Here is a 23,149-nt window from a genome sequence, read left to right as displayed (position 1 = left end):
CCTATTGTTTATTTCACCGCAACTACCATTTACCTTCTATATTCATAAATCCCCTTTCGTTATCTCGTTGATTGTGTCCGTTATAGTTAATAATACCTATCTGCGAAGGACAATGGATCGATAAAATAAATAATAAATCGAGCAGTGTTATGATGTCAGGGGCAGTCTGACACTCGCAGCCCACGTTACAGAAAATATTGATCCACCATTAACCATTAAACAAACACCACACATTCTCGCATCCTCACATGATTCGGATTGTATTGTGTATTTTGTGAGCGCTGTGAATATGCGCCACGCACAATCGCACAATGCACGAGGTTGCCACGTGGAAAATGAATGTGTGCCTGACGTGCGAGGCGTAAGCGTCAATCATACACTGATTAATTAATCCTTTTAGTATCAAACAAAGCTGGATAAAAAATATGAAGAACTAAAAATATATACAGTCCATATATAATCCCTTTTTATATGAAATGTCGAGTAGAATTTATTTTTCCAGCACGTTTATAAAGTACAATTCGAATGTGATTTGTCTAAATGACCCCCATCTCTTCAGAAATACTCTGATATGTTATAACTTGGTCTCAGCTGCAAGTTCGCCACGGCTTTTAGTTTAAGGCGATTTTCTTCTTATACAATATTATACTGCGTGTTTAGTAACGTTACTAAAGTAAACTGTTATGATGTGATCTATAAAAATGTTTCATCCGGTATGTTATGAGATTACATCTGATATCATAATGTGTGTGCTGTCTTGACATCCATCACACTTGTCCGGGTATAATGTCTTCTAGTGTGAAAATGTAATCCCGGAAACGGTTTTTTCCACTCCCGGCAGACCCGAAGCAAAAACTGTTTGTTTACACGTGGATGTGATGAGATACGTATAAAATCCACGATAAACGATGTCGTTAGGCGATATTTAAACAGTATTATCCGGTAGAAATTCGTAAGCGTATCTTCTTACTCGATCAGACAGAAAGAAGAAGACTGAAAATATTTGTTTAGGAATTGCATAAAGATCAACATGAATTATTTATCATAATCAAACATGGCTATTTGTAGAATAATATCAACAAATTACGGCGGCGATACTTTGAAAGTAAACTCTTATTAATCATTTTTTAACCGGATATTAAAATTATACAAAAACATAACTTAATTTAGATTCTGTTCTGTTACTATAAAATAAAAGATCAAATGAACAGGAAATAAGACAGTTTGATTGATGTCTGCATTTTTCCAAGTGCTTTTAGAAAATCACAAAAAACGGCTTTTACTGCAAAATACGCACACGGTGTATTAAACTTTGATGCTCTCCATTAAATACCACCCTCTTTAGAAACCTGCGTCGATAAATAATGGACCTACCAATGGACCTATATTCCGGGTGATTTCTGACCGAACGTGACCGGAATGTTCTACAGGGAATTTAGTAATGTGCGTAAGGAAGAATGAGACGGGCCAGGGAGTGAGGGCGTTTTCAGGGATAAATGAAACAAGTGAGTTTGAGAATTTGACGGCGAGGGATGAAAAGTACGCAAACCGGCATTGTTTGCAATAAAATTGGCAAAGTTTATGCATGCGATGAATGCGTGCGCGTTGTAATGAAGCGAATTTATGTTAGGTCCCTTTTCGGGAGGAGGGTAGGTTATGAATAAAGACGCGCCCTCGGTGCGGAAGCACGCATGCAAGCAATCCCAGACTATTCGCAGTAAATTCAGATAATTTATTATAATTTATGTTTTGGGATTTGCGCAAGTCCACAAATGCAAATTAGTCAGAATATGTTATTATAAACGTTGAAAATATTGTAAAGTAAAGATTCCCGAGAGAACTGAAGAAAAGCCTGTGAGGACCGATGAGGAGAACATCCTCCTGAAGAGGATCAAGCTGGAGAGGAGCCCAAGAGGATTCGAGGTTGCAAAGGAATTGTCCAAGAGGACAGGACGCATCCGAATAAAAGCCCGAAGGGACTAACCAAAGAAGAGACAAAGTTTTCTACTGTAAATGTTTAAATTTGACATGTACGTATGCAATTTTTACTTAATTTACATATTTGAGCAATTTATGTCTTTCCACAATGTACTCGTATACCATTGTTTTTGTTCTTTGTTTTTACTGCAACGTATGAGTACAAAAAGGTTCTTTTATAAATTTCTTGCCATGCCAACTTTCTGACATTCGAAATAACTGGTTATTTAGTTAGTCAGTTTTTCTGAAAGAATTTGATATGATAATGCCATGCTCTGCTCTGAAGCTGACTAACGAGATATGCGCCATGAATATCATTTTGCATACGTTTTGCAAAGGCAACATATTCGAATGAAACAAAAGCGCACAACGCGTAAAAACACTTTGCAACGTGAGTTCTTATCAGATTAATTGCGTCGCTTCATCGCTTATCGTTAAAATAACACGGCGTGCACGTTCTACTCGCCTGTACCCGAGTCGTGTTTTTATGTTTCTCTATACATTGAGATTCTGATAAGTATTCGCGAGTTTAGTTGAACGCAAACCAAATTTAATGTTCGTAATTTCATGAAATTTTGCGAAATGAGCGTATATTTACAAGTGCACGAACGTTATCGCTGCGATAACACCTGATAAAGGGGCAATTAATATGCTGACACCAATGTGTCTACGTGCGCTGATTGACATCACAAATTCAAATTGTAATGCAAGATTAATTACCTGTCGGCCGCGCATCGAGCACAGCCACCATCCCTCCATGTTGGCGGTGTTTTGCTCAAGTACGGTGAGCACGTCACCTTTGCGGAATGGCAGCTCATCCTTAGATTCGGCCACGTTGTCGTAAATAGCTCGAGCGAAACAATTCTGCAAGAAAAGTACAAAATTAATTTCAATACACAATGTTTACATGAATCGAACATGACAAGCGTTACAAGCATCAAAATTGAATTGGAACACAAACGCAGAACAGAAATGGATTGAAAGGCGAAGGCTGGACGAATAAATCTGTTACTTTGTTTGACTTGACTGAACATGAAAAGACAAAGTAAGCTGCATCATTATAGATAAATCGTGTTGATATAAGTTTATGTTCAAACAATATTGACATTGATTCGCAATTTTTAGATAAAAAATAATCAGAAAAAATCAGTTCCAAAATTAAGGAGTGTTTTGTTGATTATACAAACAAGATGACGAAAATAAATCAGCATGATTAATCAACTGTCCTATTATTCATGTACACCCACCTTGGAACTACAACCACGACTAAATCCTATAATTCAAGTCATTGTTTCATGCACAATTGGCATAACGACAGTGATAAATCATCTGTACCTACTAAATTAGCAAAACAACAAGTTAAACACAGCCAGAAATATTAATTATTGTTTTCCGGTTTCAAAATAGGCACGGATTTAATAAGACAGCGCATTTAAAACTGAAATCAGTTTATTCTGCATATAATAAATTAATACCAGTGACATTCTTAATACTCTAATAAGCGATTTAAATTAGTTTTTGTTATCCATGAGAAAATCCATGTAAATTGCGTTTTATCGACGTTCATCAATGTAATATTTTGTTTAGGGCAGGAAATAATTCTATAAAAAAAAAGTATTTAGATTAATTTTAAAATCAGTGGATTTGAAGGTGTGAAAAATTTACTGCGGGATTATCCATGTAGATGCACTTGGCGATACGCCACGCATTGTCGCATTTGTCATCTGTCATTGGCTCATCTTTACATTTAGTAACTGAAGCGGTGGTTGGCGCTTGCCGCGGTTCCGGAAGAGTTGGAATTTGGCTAATGGCTAAATCATAATCCATTTCGCCTTTTTTATTAGTCTAAATAATATTAATTTAATTTCATGTATCAAATATAAAAAAATGATTTTGAAGGATGTAATAGAAATACTCACAAGTTTTAACATTACAAGAGAGCAATGCATGTAACACTACAAAATTAATTATTATTAAGATTTATAATTTTTTAATAAATGATTAAAAAGTACCTTTTCGACTGGATCTCCTGCCCATGTACCTTTATGCATATTATCAATTATTTCTACAATCAAAATAATTTTAAAATTTATACCATTTAAAAACTTCAGTATTTTATTAAATATTATTTATATTACCATCGGATATTTTCATTTTAGGTTGACAAGAATTTCTGACTAATTTGGCTGCTGCTTTAACTTGTTTTTCATTCATCGCAGCCGAACCATTTTCAACCAACAGCCCTAAAATTACGCCTAATAATAGCAACTTTAACATTGTCAAAACAACTTCTTAAAAGTGTATCTTCTAAATCTCAATCTTAACTCTTTATTATGCTTCTGTTGAAAACTCACTGACTCTAACAAATTTCCCTCACAATATATATCTATGCAAATTTTGTAAAAATGTCCCAGATTGATTTGATTAATTACGCGCTTCCGCTATGTAATCTTCATATTTAGCCAGATCAAATGATTGTTTACCAAACCGAATTAAAAAAAATGCGCGCCGAGCGTGCGTAAATGTGCATAATCGATGTCGGTCCGCGGTTTGTGGTTACCTATCAATACCTGTAATTGAGCGGCCGCACGTCTCAATAAGATGCACGCAAAGCATAGCCGCCGAACTGCTCATTCGAAAATCACAGTGTTTAAGAATCGTAATCTTTTTAATCGCGGAAAATTGTGTGCAACCTTTTGGGTGGATCTTGACAAATAAAAAATAACGTGTGCGCGTTATTACGGACGATATATGATTAAAAATCAACCAATCAGCGAAAAGTAAAATTTGTGCAAAACAAACTTTTGAAAGTTGCATATGTATAAGTAAACAATTCTGAATCATTTTCTGTTTGCGTCACTGTGTTAATATGTGATTCCCAGGTAAAGATTAATCATCAAAGAGAAATTTAAAGTATAAAAATAAAAATGCCGAGAAAACGTAAAAAATCTGAATATTTACAAGGTAAGAAAGCCTCAAAGGGTTAAAAAAAACTTTATCAATAAAAATATAAAATAAAATAAAGTGTATATGAGATAGAATTATATTCTTCTCACAATATATTTTCATTAAATGTTTTATTCTTTGGTAAAGAACCGATGGGATAATAATATGTTGTCACTGTTTCACTACCCATTATTTATGTTTATTTTTTGTTGTGGGTACCTACCATGATTTTGTTTGTTTCGTTTTTTAGTGAGATAAAGCTTGGGTGCCTCACGCCAACATTTCTGTTAAAAAAGGTGTTAAATACGATGGGCTCGCGTGTAAATCAAAGGCCATTATGTGAATGTTCTGAAGACCGCCCATGACGAAGGATTCAGGAATGCCTACCATTCATTTCCAATGATAATGGTAAAATGGAAATATAAAGGTAAAGTAATCTTAGCAAGCAACAACTTTCAACTTACTAATTAGAAACTGAAAATGATTACTTAATTACGATTTTAATATTTTTACAAAATAAGTTAACTCAGATAATATCGTCATTAAAGAAACAAAAACGATATTAAAATTGCAATTTTCTGCCCAGGCAGTAAATTTCCGCATTCTTTGCAAAATCATCAACTGTACAGATTTTAAAATCCAACTATTGCTTTTTATTAATTTAATGGCTGATTGTGCCGTTGTAAGGTATCAGATTACTTTAGATTATTTATCAAAGAACTCACGCGACGTACGCCTTCTATTCACGCAAAGTGACCACGCCTCACTAGAATCCAGGTGAGAGACGAATAAAAATGCAATCCGACGCAGCGTCGCGTGTTTTGTTATTTAAATCACGTTATTATGTTGTGCTGTCGCATTTTGTGCAACCGAACCAAAAGCGGCCAAAGGGCATAAAGAAGAGAAAAAATATTGAAAACAGCAGAAGCTGAATGTAAAATAAAACAAAATTGCTTTTTAAACGCGGAGACGCGTTGGAAATTACAATGTTTTTCATGTTTTAATTTCATATTTCTTCAGAGCATTTTTTTTCTTCACTGAATACAATTTTCATCATTTTCTTGCGCAATTTTCCGCTCTGCGTTTAGATCCTTTTCGACGCTGTCCCTACCCTTGTTAGAGGGAATTATAAATTATTTGCACTCTCCTCGGCTTTTCGACGAAACGCGGCAAAGAACGCCGTGAAGGCGCCACGAGAATACGGAAAAAACTGCCCGGCGAAAAAAAGGCAGCGAGGGAAAGAATTAAACGTCAACTTGTGGACCATCGCTATAAATCTACGCGTCTTGTTTTCTGCGGCAAAGAAACGAAAGATGAACGCAAATAAAAGAAATTTCAGTTTCTTGTCGTCGAGTGAAAGAATCGGCAATTTTTTTGCGACAGAAACAAATAAATGTCTTTTAAATTACGTCTTAAACTAACATTTATTAAATTATAACGTTTTCTTTTAGATAAATACATAAAAACACTCAGTATGTGAAAATGTAAGATGCTAGTCGCGTGCGACCATGAATCGGCGAAGGATTCGTCCGTTGCCAACCCTCCAAATGGCCCAAAGTAGGCTAGTTGGCAATAAAAAGAATATCTTGTCAAACCCTCCTTCAACGTCCACCTTCGTCTATTCTTCAGACGTCCACATTAAACGCGAAACGTAGAAATAGCCACAGAGGCCAAAACATTTATTTGAGGTTACGACTACTGGTTTAACCGCCAACCACAACCGCAAAACCACTATTTTAATATTCCAAGCACATTTATCAATAAATACGAGTAAATTCCAACCGAACCTAACACTAAACATGTAAAATGAAACCCAGAAGCAGAACCACATATTAAACTCATTCCATTGCACATTATTTACATGTCACCGGATTCTTTTCCGCTTCTTTTCCTCGTTGCGAGTTAAAAATAGCCAGCGCATTATTGAAAATTATGCTCATTATACGCACATTGCACACACACCCACTGCATAAACCCACCCTCGTGTGGTGTTCAACTGTTCACTGTTCAGTTGTTCAATGTTCATGTATCCTGATTCTGAATAGAATTTAGGGTTAGAGCTGGAAGTTTGTCGCGTGCATTAATTTCCAGTTGAAGCCAAACCAGAAATGAGGGTGCCACTTACTCACTCAGAACAGAATGGCAGAACTACTATAGTGTGTCCAATATATCCGCATCCGAAAGGGTGATGATGGATTGAAAACTTCCCTCTTTAGCTGTCACAATCAGTGGGATTTATGCTACTAATTAAAATAACACCGAAAGGGCCGCAATGATAATTTCCGAGTTGATTGATATATTGAAATATTGAAATGTTGCAATATGCTGGTAGTGTTTTTGTTTTCGAAGAAAATTGTATTTATTGCCTGTGATTTGGCACCATTTGTTCAAATAAAATCAGTTTATGGCTACATATTACAACCCCCTATACAAACAACGCACGTGCCTAAACCGAATTGGTATCGCTCTGGGTCGCCGAGGCTATTAGAACAAAAGAGTAAACAAGAATTAAGCACAAACGTGCAAAGTACCAAAAGTGCTGAAATCGCCCCAAAGCAAATTGCTACCCTTTGGAACAGATTCCACGTTTCGCTTTTAATATCACAGAACACAAAGGTACACACGGCGCATTCGGACGTAATAGCCATTGTTTATGATTCTTTTATTAACACGCTGGAATCAAATTAATAATTTAATCCGTAAAATTAATGTAATTCGTTTTGGATTAAAATGCGATGCCATTGTTCGCGAAATTTGAACGGGAACAAAAGATAATTTGTTATGTAAAATACAACAATCGAGAAATAAAATAAATACTTACATTCACAGTTATCTAATTAGTTATAACAACAGTTTTAGTTATGATATAATAAATCATTTTATTATTAGTCTCGTGCCGAAATGATGACTTTAAGTGCATTTTAAGTCTGCAACTAATCGCTCTCTCTGCCGGCGTGCTGTTTTCGTCCGTCCTGTCTATTTTTGTTTATGCATATTATGCATTCGTAAAATGCTAAACGCATCGCCAAGTTGCATCTTCTTGACGCCGTGTCCTTTTATTGCGCTCTGGTTCAGGTTCGGTCACAATGCGCGCTGCTTCTCGCGTAATTAATTACCAGGAACTGAATGCAGATGCGGCGACGCGCCTCGCACTAATGCACAAACTAAACCGGCTATAAATAAAGCGATTTTATGACTGAATAAAACCGTCAATGTATTTATATCGCAGTCGAATACAAAATAAAACACAAGACGAGAAGAATTTTTCCGTGCAATCAGAAAAAACGTTAAAACTCACTAAAAGTGCGTACTTAAATAAGTTATAAACATTAAAAATGAAAGAAAACGAAGGTGAAGACGAAATGAACTAAGCTAATTATGAATTCAGAAACTAATTACAAGTTTTCACATAAATTGCTTTTGGTGAGACGATGAGATGTAAAGCGGATTAATCCGATGCGTAAAATATGAGGATGTAAAAGAGGAACACGCTGCTGTGGTGGTTAATTATAAATGATTCACGAGCAATTAATAAACGCTACGAATCAACGATCAAGTCATCAACAACCATCATCATCATATTAACCATATTACTACATAATTCTCGAAATATTGAAGTAAAAGAAACAAGAAAACAGTGAAAAAGTTAATAAAGTTAAAAATGTCAGTTGCGTAGTTAATTTCCAAATAAGTAGTGCAATCAACTAGTAATACCAAGAAGTGCTTAAAACAAAAAGATTAAAAGAAAACTATAAATAGTTATCTACTTGCTTGTTGTGAGCAAGAACCGAACAGTAGCAGCAAAACCGGATAAAAGTTACCTTTAATAGAAGTCGACCTTCTCAATGTTTTTTGTAAGATCAAGTTTATTTTTATTTCTAGAATAATGTGACATCGACAGACTACAAAAGAGAACAGAAGCATTTAGTAAACTACTGTTTTCACAAAGAAAAATCTTATGAATAAAAAGTTAAAGTTTTAAAGACAATGCAGATGTTATGCAAAAAAAAGATAAACGTTTCCATACCTAGAGATCTTTCCTGGTAAGAAATAATAGTGACTAATGTAATTAATATTTATCAAACGCTATAAATTAACTCCCATAGATGGTAATGAATGAAAAGAGAAAATTTTGAGTGAGCGTCAAAATAAATAATTCATATATAATTCATTTCATTTCATTTGTAAATAATTAATTTGCATACAAATACAACGTTTTATAATAATATTGCATCATTGAATCATTCAGATATTTACAAAATTTCCATTCTTTCCATTCAAACAAACTCAAAAATAAACTCAGACACCGGAAGTAAACGTCTGTCTGATATGAGAATATCACATCCAAACACACCTTAACAACCTCAAAACTCCTCGGAACATGTTTGTGCGCTAGTCACATCACTAACCACTAAATTTCGCATTTCCAGCACGTAATAAAGCCGACTTAACTCGCGGAACGATCGAAAAGCGGTACTTGCCGCAAATGCAATGCAATATGTGCTCTGAAATGTTCCTTCTAAACTCAAAGATAGAAAGACAACCAGGCTAAAGGTGCAGACTGCAGACGAAAAGATGAAAATACGTAAAACAAAACACAACGCATGAACTTTATGACACATGACCGAGATGGTTATCATCTCCTTGGAGGCAGCACCGACACTGCGTACACTTATTCATATTGCATATTCGAAATGCACATTTATGGCAGTCGTAATACACGTAATAATAACATTTGGTTATTATTTTCCTGCGGTCGGTGTTGGTTTCTTCTGTCGCAAACGATGAGTGACTGGAATATAGAAATAGAACTGCAAGATGGAGATGAGAGTTAGACAATAACAGTGAACAGTAAACAGTGAAACATTCAAATAAAACGGGCATGCGGTTCGACTTCAACGCGAATTTCTATTGCATTGTATGCACATTTCAGTCTGGTTTGATTTCAAATAGAGTTCATACACTTACACAATCGTTTTCCATGCACTTTCAATGCGCACGCTTGAATGCTCAGCGAAATCTGTGTGATAACATCAACAGAACGAAACATTTTATGCGCAAAACGTTTCAATAAAATATTTGAGGCTGTTAGAGATAATAATAAATTAACTATTACATTTCATGCAAGTATATTAATAAATTATGCTTCTCTCGTTTTAGATTACCATCAAATTGAACACCATATGCGACTCAAGTACCGCAAATGAATCAGCTGTCAATTGACGTCATACACATGCATGCGGCAGACTTTTTACAAATTTGTTCAGCTACTGCTGCGGGTAGCCAAAAGAATGAAGGGATGCCAGATGCACATGGTGAATATCAGCCCATCCCTCTTCAAAACCGTTCAAAAACGATCAAACACGCCGAAAAACACATTGAATTTATTGAATTACCACAGAGGGAAATGTAAACGTTGACAATAGAACGATTTTGAATGTTTCGCAACACTACACGCGACATAAACACACAAATGAAAAAAAATAAAGGTGAACATTTTATGATGATTTCTAGGGTGACTTCTATTGTGCACTCATTCGGAAAACTACGAATCATGCGTTAAAACAAAGAGCGCATACAAAACAGTTATATAACTTGTTGAAGTTTTAGTAAAGCTGTCTTCAGAGACCTTAGTCTTATGAGTATCCTGCTAAAAGGGATGAAACTTTCCAAACAACTCCGAATGTTAAACTACTTGCAAGTGCTTGTTACTTTCAAAAAGTTACACATAACTCATGTCCCTTTAGTTCTGCGCTACGCGGCGGCGCTCAAGAAGACACATCGTTTTGTGTTCGACACGAACCCCCACGACACCCAAGTCGCCCTAAACTTGAAACGAACGCCGCACGTCCCATTCGTTTAGTATGCCCGGCACATACACACGACGATAACGCAGACTCCACTCGAATCGAGCCAAAAACTCGCGATCGTAAATCACAAAAAGTTTAACTTCATTCATGAATGCTCGCATGCTCTTGAATATGTCAAAAAAGAAGAACGCCCCCAAAAATGATATTCAAGTGGAAGATCTCGTGGAATTCATTACCATAATGTGGCCTAATCTGAGAAGGGACCGAACGAAGATGCCTCTTACGTGGGCGATGACTATAAGATGAGACGAAAGAGAGATTGTTTTACAAAATATTCTAAAAACGCTGCCGCTGCTTTGATGTGCCGAGAAAAACGCCACAAAATGAAAAGATAAAAATATTGCACAAAATTTCAAAGCGTCAGCTCTAGAAAAACGCATAAATCTTCAACTTCCAGCAACATGTGCAGCGCATTTGATATGATAACCTAGTAAATATCAAATATCTAAAGATTATTTTTAAACCACACGTCTTGAGAAAATATTGTGTGTAAAAATGCCAGCGAAATACTTATACCTAGCAGTGAAGTTAAAACTAAAAGTTCAAAGATTCAACATTGGTATCAAACCAATACCATATATAGACCCACCCGAGTTTCAACTCCGCGTAAGGAAAGCCATGAAGACAAACAAAGTAAAAAATTCCACACATTCTTAAATACTTAAAGGAATTACGAAGTTATCTGTTTGTACTTTTAGTGCGTCGCTGTGTCGCGTCGTGTGCTCCATTACTCCGGGTTGGCTTTAGGACTACAAACAACTGCACTTTGCGTCCAGGTTTACAACAATGTCATGAAGACAACGTCGACGGAGGCAAACATCCACGAATCGAAGAAAAGACGAGACTTTAGCCAACGAGTTGTTTGCACGAAGAAGTTAAAGTTTAAAGTATGAAACTATGTATTCACAGAAAAGCTCAGGAAGATAATTAACAGACTTTGAGCGTAAACATATTTTGTGTGTGCTTTTAGAGTGTGCTTTGCTAGTAAACCACGAAAGTTTGTTTTAAGTGATGCTAACCTGCATCATTCGATGCACTAAAACTATATATATATTTATTTAAACTACATTTTCGTATTTTTACCGAATGATTGCCGGAAATAAACTCGGTTCATTTGTGAAGTTTATAACCGCGACCAGATGGAATCTGAACTGGTTTACTTTATGTGATTGCAGACGAACTAAAATGTTTGCAAACAATTAAAACTTTGCTTCAATACTACACACGCCCCGAGGCGTTTTGTTGAAGAGTTATTTTTAATTACAACATAAACTAAAAAGCTCTGCGCGCCACGAAAATCCGTATGAAAATGGGACTGGTGTGAACAGCACGCCGAAGAATTCGAGAATTTAATGACGCCATAACCTCGCGACGATAATGAATTCAATGCAGCGAGACGGACGAAAACAAATTGGAAAGTTTTAATTCGCGAGGCGAACCGAACACTCATGAGACCCGAGAATTTTATGAGTTGTTATAAATTAAATTAATTGCCCTTCTTTATTGGAAAATCAAAAAGTTGCAACGTAGGAACAAATTGAGCGCAATTATTTTCTACGTAATTAAAATGGATTTTGCTCGTTGGAACAGACTATATTTAACTTGGAAGAGACAATTCGAAGCAATCTCCAGAGAGGCACCAATTCCGGTGGCGCTGTGAATTTAATTTTAATTAATTCGCGCCAATTTGTGCACAATGACTGCCAACGCCACATTCCCAGCATCCAACTGAGTAAAACCCACACGCAAAATGTGGCGAATTGTCGTCGTGATGACATTTAATTATTTATCGATGCGTTCTGCTCGCTGTTGTGAGCTGTGACGCGTAATTAATTCCAATTTAAATCACTGGCTCCTCTAAATTAGTTCCAGTGTACCAGAGAGACGAGATAAAAAGTCGATATGCTAATTTTTGAACTTTGGCAAGCCACACACATCGCAAAACAAGATCAAAAGTTATTACGTACGTAATTAAACGTGCGCTGATTAATCCGTATCTGAATCTGATTAATTACAAACGTCACAGAATGAACTCGAACGAATCAATGCGAGAAACGGCGAAAAACAAGAGAGGAAAAGACATAAATTATATGTATAAATATCTACTTAGCTAGTAAGTAATTCATGCATCGATGAATTCACTAACAAGCTAACTTTTGACCAGCGTGTTTTAGCACTTTGGTTTATTTGTTTTAACAACCTTCGGATAATAATAATAATAATGTACTTAAACTTCAAGCAAATAGAATTTTGAAAACATTCCGCAGGTGTTTGCACAAGACTTAGAAATGAAATATTAAAGGAAATGAACGTGGAACTTCAAGTACAGAAAATACAACTTACAGTCGAAGATGCAGATGCAAACGAGATAATTCTTGCACTCACCTGAAACAAAGAAGAATATTAATGATTTATTGATCATGCTATGCAATTATAATCTATGCAATGCAACAGACTAGCATAAAATATTGCATTCCGAAATGCGTAAATAAACATGAGAAGCCAATAATTACTCAATTCAAACTGTTAGTTTACAGAGTGTAATTTATATGCAGTTTTAAGGCATTTGAACGTTTTATTAACGACTGATTGAGTTAACAAGACAAGACATTACTTAGTGCGGGAGAAGTTAACGTGTGTTAACAGCTCCAGCGTCGAGCTTTCAAGCTTCTGTTCGGGAACACTTCGTCGTAATCGAGGCATATCATCAGCGTTTCAGTGATCACGTACATGTTAACCACTAACCAACTTCTCGACTAGTCAAACTCTTACGTGATTTACAAACTAATTTACGTTAAATATGCAGGAATTTGAAATTACGATTTTTTTTTTATTTCAAGTGAAGATGAAAAGAAATAAAATGGAAGTCGAGTGATATTAAATGAGGCTATTGAAACTGGTTTAATGTTTAATAGCACTCTGAGGATGCAAAAATTAATGATGACACATTACACATTGCAGAAGTGCAGAAATATCTACTTGAAACTTGCAACGATTTCAAGAAATATGAAATTCTTATAAATTAAAACTTCCCATTTTTATTTTTATTAAAAAAGTTCTTGATGTTTTAATGACTTAATATAAAAACATCTCTTTAAACTAAAAAATAAAAGAACTAATAATTTAAATGAATCTTCACTTTCCGCCTGAGAGAATGATAATAAACGCTCTTTGTAAGTAGTTTTTAAAAGTATTTTTAACCACCGCTTGCACTAACAAGTGGTTGTTAAGTTCGCGCACTGAAAATAAGCTGCAAGGCGCGTTTTGCATTTCTGCAAACTGATAAATATGCAAATGCGGCGCAAATCGCACAGATTATCGGCGCTGGCTCGCGGGCTTCTCAAGGCTCTTCTTCTTGGTCGCCAGATTCACTCGACGCGCACTTGTGCGTTTGTGCAGGCATTCGCACTCCCACGCGTGTGGCTCATCGCCGGTCTAAAACCGTTTATTACTTTCATTGTGCAGAGCGTGCAGGAAAGTAGCCGGCGTGCCAGTGCGACAGCTAAACGAGCTACTTTGGAATACATTAAAACGTCAGTGCGAGAAAATGAAACTATAACTTTAAGAGCAAAACCCAGAAACAAAAAAATACGAGTATGTGACACTAATTTCTGAGATTGTAAAAGATCATCTTTCATATTTTATTCGGCAGCAGTAAAGAGAGTGTTTGCTCGGCATTGTTGAGAAAACGCTGATAAACGTTAAAAACGGAACCGGCTCGCACTCGATTCAATAGAAAGAGGACAATAGCTTGCAGACATTCTTCACGGGGGTGTAACTTTACATTCGGTGCCTGACAGGAAATACCCGTCGGCACAACGGATTCCGATTTCTAGCCGACTCCCATAAAACCTTCTTAACCTTCTTCTCAACCAGTTCAGTTAACTTTATCCACAACTGTTAAGTATTATGAATGTTATTGCATGTTGCATGTTTAAATGACGCATAATTATTTATGAAAGACCATATGAGTTGATTAAAAGTTTAATAAAATAAATTGGGTTAAAGGTCGGCAATTCGCATGCATTGCTAAAAGCTTAACTGTAAAGTCCGGTTTTTTTCCAGTTGCATCTCTCCGACTTTGGTACTGCGATGAATCGCGGCTAGCGTTTAATCGCCAATGCACTCACTCCATTACATATCTACTTGAAGTCGCCGATATAACTATAGAAAGTGACCGCAAACCGTTGCGAATTAATTACACGTGAAATGTTGCCGGTGCAATGCCGCCACGTATTATACCGAGTTATTGCCCGAACTGTGCGCTTTCGATTTATAGAGGAAATATTCGTTTAATAAGTCGTCCCAAATTCATGAGGTTGAATTCAGGACGACGAAAATTTATACCTTGTGCAAATATTTGATTTATGTCTGGAAATTTCTGAAAATTAAATGTGTATAAATCATGACTGTGACACAAAACAAATACATGTTTTTGTGTATTTTCCAGTGTTTCAAATTTGAGATAATGAGATTTTAAATTATTCGAAGGGGTAAATTACTCGCTCGTAAAAGTCACATTAGTTGTAGATACTTATATTGAAGCAAAAGGCAGACATAAAGTACAAACATCTGGCGTTATTCATTTCGTATTCTTTAGGCGACTAACAACAATGTGTGCGACAAACACTTGACATTTTCAAATAAGAAATAAGAAACAGAATTCTAAGAACTAGACTACTTGAAATTTTACTAATAAAAGGCCAATGGAAACCAAAGAAAACAAAAAGATGTTTTGTAATTAGTAACATCATACATCTTTAAAGTTTAATGGCTGTTCAAGTGCCCACAGATATAGATTGAAAGTAAAGCGTTTCCAGAAGCTATTAACTACACTTGAGATTTGAGTTTTTGCACTCAACGCAAAAAACTTTGTCTTGCAATATCCGAAATTGATATTTATCCTCGAACATAGTTCACTCCAATTTGTCACGTACCTATATATATTTTTATCTGTTATTATAATCTCCTATCATCATTAAAATTTAAGGACACTTTGATCATTTAATCTTGGTAATCTGTTTGCTTCCGAAAGTTTTATATTTTATATTATATCGCAGATTTACTGTTAAACTAGAGTTATTTTTTTGAATCACATATCTGTTTGAAACCCGTTACACCTGTTCCAATTAGGTGCTTATTCACACAGACTATTTGCAAAAATAAATTAGTTTAACTTAAGAAGAAAAAAAGTTAAACTAATAATACCGTTATAATAATTATTTCTTTTTGAATGACGCATAAAATGTCTCTCTGAGGTGTGTTAAAAGTGTGAGAACAAAAAGACGCCCAGACGCCTTCTTGTCCTTGCACAATATACACCTACGCACGCCGCACGCCTCACAAATTCGCGGAAAATCAATACGAAAACAAACCGACACGCAGACTTTCCCTGCCAGTGAAACGCTTCGGGCTACACTTTCCACGTTACCACCCTCTATCCTTTTATGATAAGAACAGTAAAACCTCTTTTTGCCCTTCAAAGATACCCACATACACAGACGTAAAACATAAAAATTTATTGCAACATTTATTTTATGAGATTTTTGAGATAAATGTAAAACGCTAACCACAAATGCATGAAATAAATAATCCAAATGTTGCGCATAAGCAATTCGGTTTCAAAAGATTCGAAATCTGCCTGAAGGCAAAGAACTGACCTAAGAAATACATGTTTCTGCCTGACCAAGAGGACGATGAGATGAAATTTCACAACACGCTGCGTGCTGTGAAAAGTATCACGCCCCCTGACTGATTTAAGAAGAAATTGGGACGAAAATGAAACGAAAATCGTTTACATCACACATAATGGCAGTGCGTTGTGCAAGGTGAACACAACACTTAAAAAAGCAAACAGGTAATGCTGTTGTTGATGGTTGTTAATTACGTGTGTGCATGCTCCAATTTTAAACAACAGAATTGCTTGGTTGACATTGAACTGCGCACTAATATTACAACAGGTCAACTTAAATCGGTGACCTGCGACATGAACAAAAACGCGTCAATCATCAAAATTCTTTTATTATATTATTTTGCAGACGCGTTAATAAAATTATATTGTATGAAATTCGTGGAATTATATTTACACCTTCTTTTTGTAGATTGCAACATTACGAATCACATGTTAAAAATAAAATTGCGTCACTGTTATTCAGACGAAACATAAACACCAAGAAATAAGTAACAAAAAAGGTAAATACATATTAAATTGATTCACGTAGACTAACCTGACATTCCGGTTGTGGCATGGTCGCTGATAAATTGATTAATATTCTTCAAGTGCAAGTGCAATCCCAATTTTAACAATATAACTTTACAAATACACCAAACTACACTTTATATTTATTTGTTCTTCATTGTGTCTGAGATCACTTTACAATAATAGGATTATTGATCAGTTTTGTTTTATTAATTAATTATTTTATTTATACGCAAACTCGCGGATCACGATTGCAAGCGCGCGCGTTTACTCACAACGATGACGGCAGACAAACTGGACGCGATTACACGATAACGCGATAACGTGACGATACGCAAGTCAGAACCGAAGTGAGTGTGACGCGGAGAGTGAGTTTGACTACTACAGCGTGTTCATCTCGCCGCGCATTCGCCGAACGCACCGAACAAACCGCATGCTGAGAGGTGCACGCGACCGAAGAGCAAGCGCGCGAGCAGATACGATACAAACAAGTTGCACGCAGTGGTGAGAAGAGTGGGAAACAGAAATGTGGAATGAGTCACGACCAACTCAAACTATCCAGAACCATCTGTAAACACACAAACCGCAAGAGAAACACGCAAAACTATCAAGTTGATATTTTTGGGTGTAACTATAGGCAACCAAACAAGCACCTAGTGAAATAATAGGACCATTAGAACCATTTTTACAAATTGCAAAGCAAATAACCAGAATTGTTTCCTAATTAATTATCAATAAAAAGATTTGAAATATAGAATCAAGAACCATTTCTACACAAAAATTTGCGTCAGTAAGCTCCAGGGAATTCAAATTTTCAGGGTAATTTAATCAACACAATTAAATGATAAATTAAAATACTTTGTTGGAATGAAAATCATCATTGTCACAATAAATTTAGTTAAAGTAAAATTACTTAGGATGGCTTATTTAATTCATGGAGCATTATTCATCCTCTTGCTCCTTTCTACTGCTCTAACTTCCTTTTCAATTTCAAACTGTCTCAAATCAGCTCTCTGCAAAAAGTCCTGCTTCTCCAAGTAGCCGTCTTTTCCTTTTTTGTAAGACTCTAACTCATCTTCTATCTGCTCTTTTTGTTTATACTGATTCCAATCTAACTTTGTCTTTTCCAATACACTGAGTTTTTGCTTTTTGTTTATTTGACTTAATACTGAACCAATTCCACCCAAACCAACTGATTTTCTTTTAGGTCCTAGTTGAGGTGGAGTGGATGCTGAAGCAGTGCTGTTTGGTAAGCTCAGTCTTGCTTCAGCAGAATCAGCTTTTACTTCCTTCTCCACTTTGACTTGCTCACCAGCAAATTCAAATATTTGAGTAATTTTTACAGTATCAGGTTGTTTTGGTTTAGAAACTTCTTGAGGTTTAGTTGTGGTGGTTGAATTACTAGTATTAGTAGAAGTATTTTTTGAATTAGAATCTGTTACTGTAGACTTCTTTTTAAATCCAGTATCTCTTTTAAAGCTTGCCCAGAGATCATCAGCATGTTTCTTCTTTTCTTCTTGGACTTCCTCTGTTGTTTTATTTGCAGTTTCTTCAGTTAAAGTCTTATCATTTGTTTCAGAAGTATCTCCATTTTTAGCGCTTTTTTTCTTGCTTGTTTTCCGGCGTTTTGTCCTCTTGGTATCACCCGTTTCCTCCGCATCAGAGAGAGGATCTTCTGCATCACCATCAGAGTCTACTTCAGAGGGAATGTCACCAGAAGCTGCGCCTGCTCCAGGGACATAATCTTCGTCACTGGAATCGCTGTCTTCATCGAAATCAACGTTGTTCATTATGAAGCTCTGTTTGTGCATGTGTTTATTGGAATTATTTATAATTAGACGGTGTAATGACATTACATACCTTTGTTCGTTCGTTGCCTAGTCAAGAAGTCAAAAGCCGGCACGACCGGCACGCTGGGCACAACAATCACGAAACAATGAACCCCGCAATACGTAAAATCAGCGGCGACGCAGATTCCGCGAGCCAGCAACGTGCAGTAGAAATAAAATATCGTCGCAAATAGAAATATTCACCGAACTGCGCATGCGTTTAAAATTATTCAGGACCGGCATAGATTTAACGTATACAAATTTTAAAAATATCATACATTAAAAATTATATCTAAAATTAAATTTGTTTAAATATACCAAGTGTTTTGCAAAAATGCAATTTTATATTAATATGTTATGTTATAATATAAATTTGCTACGCCCCTGTTTCGGCTAAAGGTAAAAGTGACAACGCTGCAATGATGAAAAGGATGAAAAGCCAAAATTCAGTAGAGACCAAAGTATCGGCTCATTTTCCAACTTTATATGAAGATAATAAGTAGAACCTGTCCAAGATGACAAGCAAGCGAAAAGCGATGCCTTCACAAAACCCCAAACTCAACTACAGACCATCAACCACAGAAAGAAATGAAGCCAAAGGTACAAAACCCACACTGCAAGTCACCTCAATGAAGGAGATCTTCACTTTGATGATTCTCTATGTGTGCAAGAAGATTCTCTTCTACAACACAACCTACAGAGTGATGGTCTATCTGGGCTGTCTATTTCTGGTCTCACTAATAGCAGATGTTTCAACATTACCTAGGAGCTATCTTTCACGCTCTGACAATGTCTTCAACCAATATTTTGTGAAGTTTGCATGGGCATGGAACCTGCTCCTTACAGTGCCATATGTGCTGATGACCAGCTATGTCTATTGCTGTGGTGAGAAGGACAAGATAATCAAGAATCATCTGTTGAGGATAGCAATTGCAACTGGTTTCTGGTACTTCTTCACTGGATTCTTCAATTATATTGAGTCCAGTTATGGAAAATGCAATGTGAAGAATGTGGAATTTAATACAAAGGTGGCATGCCTTAAAGCAGGCAATTTCTGGAGTGGTTTTGATATTTCTGGCCATTCATTCATTCTAATCTATGGCAGCTTGTTACTTTTAGAAGAAACTAGAAGTATCATCAACTGGGACAGCATTAAGGACTACATAAGACTGGAGGAGCATTATAGAGCCACTAGAGACACAGCTTTAAGCACAAATCCATTAAGATCGCTCACAAATGAAGAGTTTGCACTGGTGCAAACCAGTTATGATAAGTACACACCATATATTCGAATGTTATTCATAAGCATGACTCTGCTGTCTATGCTGTGGGACTTTATGCTGTTATGCACAATGTTGTACTATCATGTAATGGTGGAGAAGTTTTTGGGTGGCAGTTTGGCCATTGCTGCATGGTTTATCACCTACAGAGTGTGGTACGTCGTGAGTAACACACCCAAACTACCCGGCGATGGCAACTTTAGATATATTACGGGAAGAGCGTTTGCGCAAACAAGTGCGTCGGTACCAAGCACATCGAGGAGAAGAACCGGGAGTATTGTAAACGGCAGAGAGCCGACTTTTATGGGACGACCGCTATACACGAACCGAAATGTAAGCAATGATGGCAACGCGTCTGATATAAACGAAGATGCACCTGCTAACAGCAGATAAAAGCAATTTTTATGGCTCAATTGTATAGGAAGATGCATTGGTATTGTCGTGTGAGTTGTAAACTTTAAACTTTCAAACATCAACGAAAATCGATTTATATAATCGACTCTATAACTACCAGTAAATAGAAGTGATTTTATTATTAAACTTACATGATAACTGATTATTACTTCACAGCACGTTTTGGATTCATTGCAGAGATGCACAAAGTTTAAACACTTCCGCCATATTGAATTTGGTCTAATTTTTGACATCAATCACTACTTGCTAGTATCAAAACTATTCAAACACAAATAACTCATTAAAAATTACGTGCACTTCAAATTATTAAAGTTTCTGCTCATACAATCAATGTTTTATAAGAAAATTACGCAAGTTATCATGACAAGATATTTAAAACCAAATCTTATGCAACTTCTTATACACTTTATAATATTAATATACAAGGTGTCCAAAGAATGACAGAGGGTAACTATTTTAATGGTATGGTGGCAATGATTTTCCTACTCTAAGTTCAAAGAATGTATGTATTTTAAAAGAAGTGCCTTTTAAACCAATTGTTTTGTTCAACTATTGTACACATCGTACAACCTGAGGGATTGTTAAACTTACTTTTTTATTTTTTATTGTTTTTTGTTACTACATTAATACAGATGAATAATATATCACATTATGACTACTCTTATCTTGTTTCCTTAACATTCTTTAAAACTAATAGGAGTAATACTATTGGAATTGTTGTGATTCGCTGTTTTTTAACGCAAAAGTTTTCTTACAAGAAGAAAACCTCCAACGACGAATAAACTAGACGTTAGCACTGAAGCTGCGATTGTGCAACGTTTGTGACCTTGTGTTATAAGTCTCAAGTGAATTTTGACATTGGGCATTGTTTTCTTATAAGACGAACGTGATTGAACCTTTTTATAGAATTCTTCGACATGTGGACGTTTACCGTCACCCCAGAAATGATTTTCTAAACCAAGAACATTCAAACGCTCTAGTAGAACTGTCAAACTTATATCTGCAGCTGTAAATGCTTCACAACATAACCAACTTTCCTCATCTACAAACGAAAATAAATAATTCTACATTCAAAAGCATAATTCTTGTGATAAACCTGTTGTTTTTGGATGTGATGCTAATTCATCTTCAACTTTATCCAAAACACTATCAACAAGATCCAACTGTTGTAGAAATTCATTTTTTGAAGTTATAATTTCATGTCTCCGCTTAGAATTGTTAATTTTCTGTTGAAAAACATGCCTGTATCGTGGATTATATTCCATTTGTTCAGTTAAAAATTCAACTCTATTATTTTCAGCATCTTTGCGTTAAAAAAACAAAATTATTTCAAAAATTAAGAGAAATTCTTAATACTGATTACTTTTCATGGCAGTTCTAACTGGTTTAATAAAAGGAATCTTTGGCCTTCCAACATATTCTTCATGAAAGAATGATCCAAGCGTAATAATCCCAGATTGTATTTGGTCGAGTTGATACCTAAAATACGTTACTTTTTGATGAATCTTGTTACCATGATCGGTCGGGATTAATTGATTAATCGATTCGTCTAAAAGTAGAACAACAATTAGTAATTTAATACTAAAAATTGAGGTGTTCTTTAACACCATGTTGATAATGATCCTCGAGGTACGTTAGAATTTTACTCGACGAAGGAATTATCAGTCCGGATGCGTCCAGCACCGGAAATTCACCTCGTGGATTTAAATCAAGGAACCATTGCTCATATTGTTCATTTTTGACAAGATTAATGATGTATTCTTCGAATGGTATTTCTTTTTCATGTAGTGCCATCAACACCTTAAAATTATACAATATAAATAATTTAATATCTAATTTTTAAAATACAGCGCATGCGCAACACAAAATTTCGTTAATTTTATTTGTTTCTGTGAGAAAATCTGAAGCTCACGTGCGGTATTTCAACGTTTCGGTGAGTTATTAGCTGAAACACGTGACCATTATTACTGCTGCTTGCCATCACGCTTCACGATTACACTGATTATTACATTTTTGTCATTTTAGCATTGAGAACAAAAAAACGAACATGTGTACTACGCATTATGCATGTACTTATAAACGTAACAAAATGATTTACAAATTTGTCGCATATATAATAAAAGTCACATGAATTCCAACATTTTTCCTAAATTTAATTTTGGCTCGTTAGATTCTTACACAAATATATTAAATTCTATTTATATATTAACCTGTAATCTGTGAACTGCAAGTTAAGTAGATTGTAAAATAAACAAAATATTATTTCTAGAAATTAGATTTTCATATTTTACCTTCTGTGAATAATATGAATACGGATGGTGATATAAAAGCAGGCCATTTTCGATGTTTACTTTGCACTCATCACGCACATTATTTTGCATTTTCATTATTCGACTAGACTCTCGTCGGTTCAAATGTGTTTTCTCGGGTGATATAGAAACAACTGAAGTTGCGACTGACTACTCCTAGCAACTACTGTGAACTAATGTAACTTACTAACTCTCTGAATCAACAATTCATATTCTCGGATGAAAATTATGTGTTTGTTTGCGAAGTGGGGTGTACTCTCATTGCAAAACCATTTACACAATAAAACTGTTATGATATTGATTACAACAGTTGCATTGTATAAGT

At 35.6% G+C, this 23,149-nt stretch overlaps 5 protein-coding genes and 1 long non-coding RNA gene across 8 annotated transcripts in view; 2 read left to right on the top strand and 4 right to left on the bottom strand.

The window, feature by feature from the left end:
- Nucleotides 1-23,149, bottom strand: part of p130CAS (Serine_rich_CAS and FAT-like_CAS_C domain-containing protein p130CAS) — a 32,441-nt gene that overhangs the window by 5,906 nt on the left and 3,386 nt on the right. Inside the window, exons 1-2 of one of the 2 annotated variants that reach the window (XM_065305240.1) lie at nt 17,021-17,452; nt 2,698-2,841 (exon numbers count right to left, since the gene is read on the bottom strand). In XM_065305240.1, coding sequence (XP_065161312.1) covers nt 2,698-2,841; nt 17,021-17,041 — 165 coding nt within the window. In that variant the 5' untranslated portion in view covers nt 17,042-17,452. Of the gene's footprint in view, nt 1-2,697; nt 2,842-17,020; nt 17,453-23,149 lie in introns of those variants that run through there. The other variant, XM_065305241.1, reaches the window with a different exon arrangement.
- On the bottom strand, nt 3,409-4,346 carry LOC135794100 (general odorant-binding protein 72-like). Its single transcript, XM_065305247.1, has 5 exons — nt 4,116-4,346; nt 3,990-4,042; nt 3,897-3,932; nt 3,643-3,822; nt 3,409-3,578 (listed from the first exon to the last, which is right to left on the bottom strand). The coding sequence occupies exons 1-5, from the start codon at nt 4,252-4,254 to the stop codon at nt 3,561-3,563; spliced, it is 426 nt and encodes a 141-aa protein (XP_065161319.1). The 5' UTR covers nt 4,255-4,346; the 3' UTR covers nt 3,409-3,560.
- On the top strand, nt 4,763-10,430 carry LOC135794101 (uncharacterized). Of its 2 annotated transcripts, none has more exons than XR_010548799.1 (3): nt 4,763-4,859; nt 5,174-5,350; nt 10,084-10,430. It is a non-coding gene; the product is annotated as an uncharacterized lncRNA (long non-coding RNA). The 2 variants fall into 2 exon arrangements; XR_010548798.1 differs by lacking the exon at nt 10,084-10,430 and adding an exon at nt 8,806-8,905.
- Yeti (yeti) lies at nt 17,835-19,009 on the bottom strand. The gene is made up of 2 exons (XM_065305246.1): nt 18,853-19,009; nt 17,835-18,791 (listed from the first exon to the last, which is right to left on the bottom strand). Exon 2 carries the CDS (start codon nt 18,780-18,782, stop codon nt 17,925-17,927), a length of 858 nt encoding a protein of 285 aa, XP_065161318.1. The 5' UTR covers nt 18,783-18,791; nt 18,853-19,009; the 3' UTR covers nt 17,835-17,924.
- Fitm (acyl-coenzyme A diphosphatase Fitm) lies at nt 19,221-21,173 on the top strand. The gene has a single exon (XM_065305244.1). It carries the CDS (start codon nt 19,337-19,339, stop codon nt 20,492-20,494), a length of 1,158 nt encoding a protein of 385 aa, XP_065161316.1. The 5' UTR covers nt 19,221-19,336; the 3' UTR covers nt 20,495-21,173.
- On the bottom strand, nt 21,092-23,037 carry Gdap1 (ganglioside induced differentiation associated protein 1). The gene is made up of 5 exons (XM_065305245.1): nt 22,807-23,037; nt 22,123-22,315; nt 21,879-22,064; nt 21,612-21,818; nt 21,092-21,557 (listed from the first exon to the last, which is right to left on the bottom strand). The coding sequence occupies exons 1-5, from the start codon at nt 22,900-22,902 to the stop codon at nt 21,250-21,252; spliced, it is 990 nt and encodes a 329-aa protein (XP_065161317.1). The 5' UTR covers nt 22,903-23,037; the 3' UTR covers nt 21,092-21,249.

This window comes from Atheta coriaria, unplaced genomic scaffold (genome assembly GCF_025399875.1).
Source record: "Atheta coriaria isolate IRGN ID8LTWV9N9 unplaced genomic scaffold, Caltech_Dcor_3.1 hic_scaffold_6_pilon, whole genome shotgun sequence".
Classification (NCBI taxonomy): Eukaryota; Metazoa; Arthropoda; class Insecta; order Coleoptera; family Staphylinidae; genus Dalotia; species Dalotia coriaria.
This window is presented reverse-complemented; position numbering and strand designations above follow the sequence as displayed.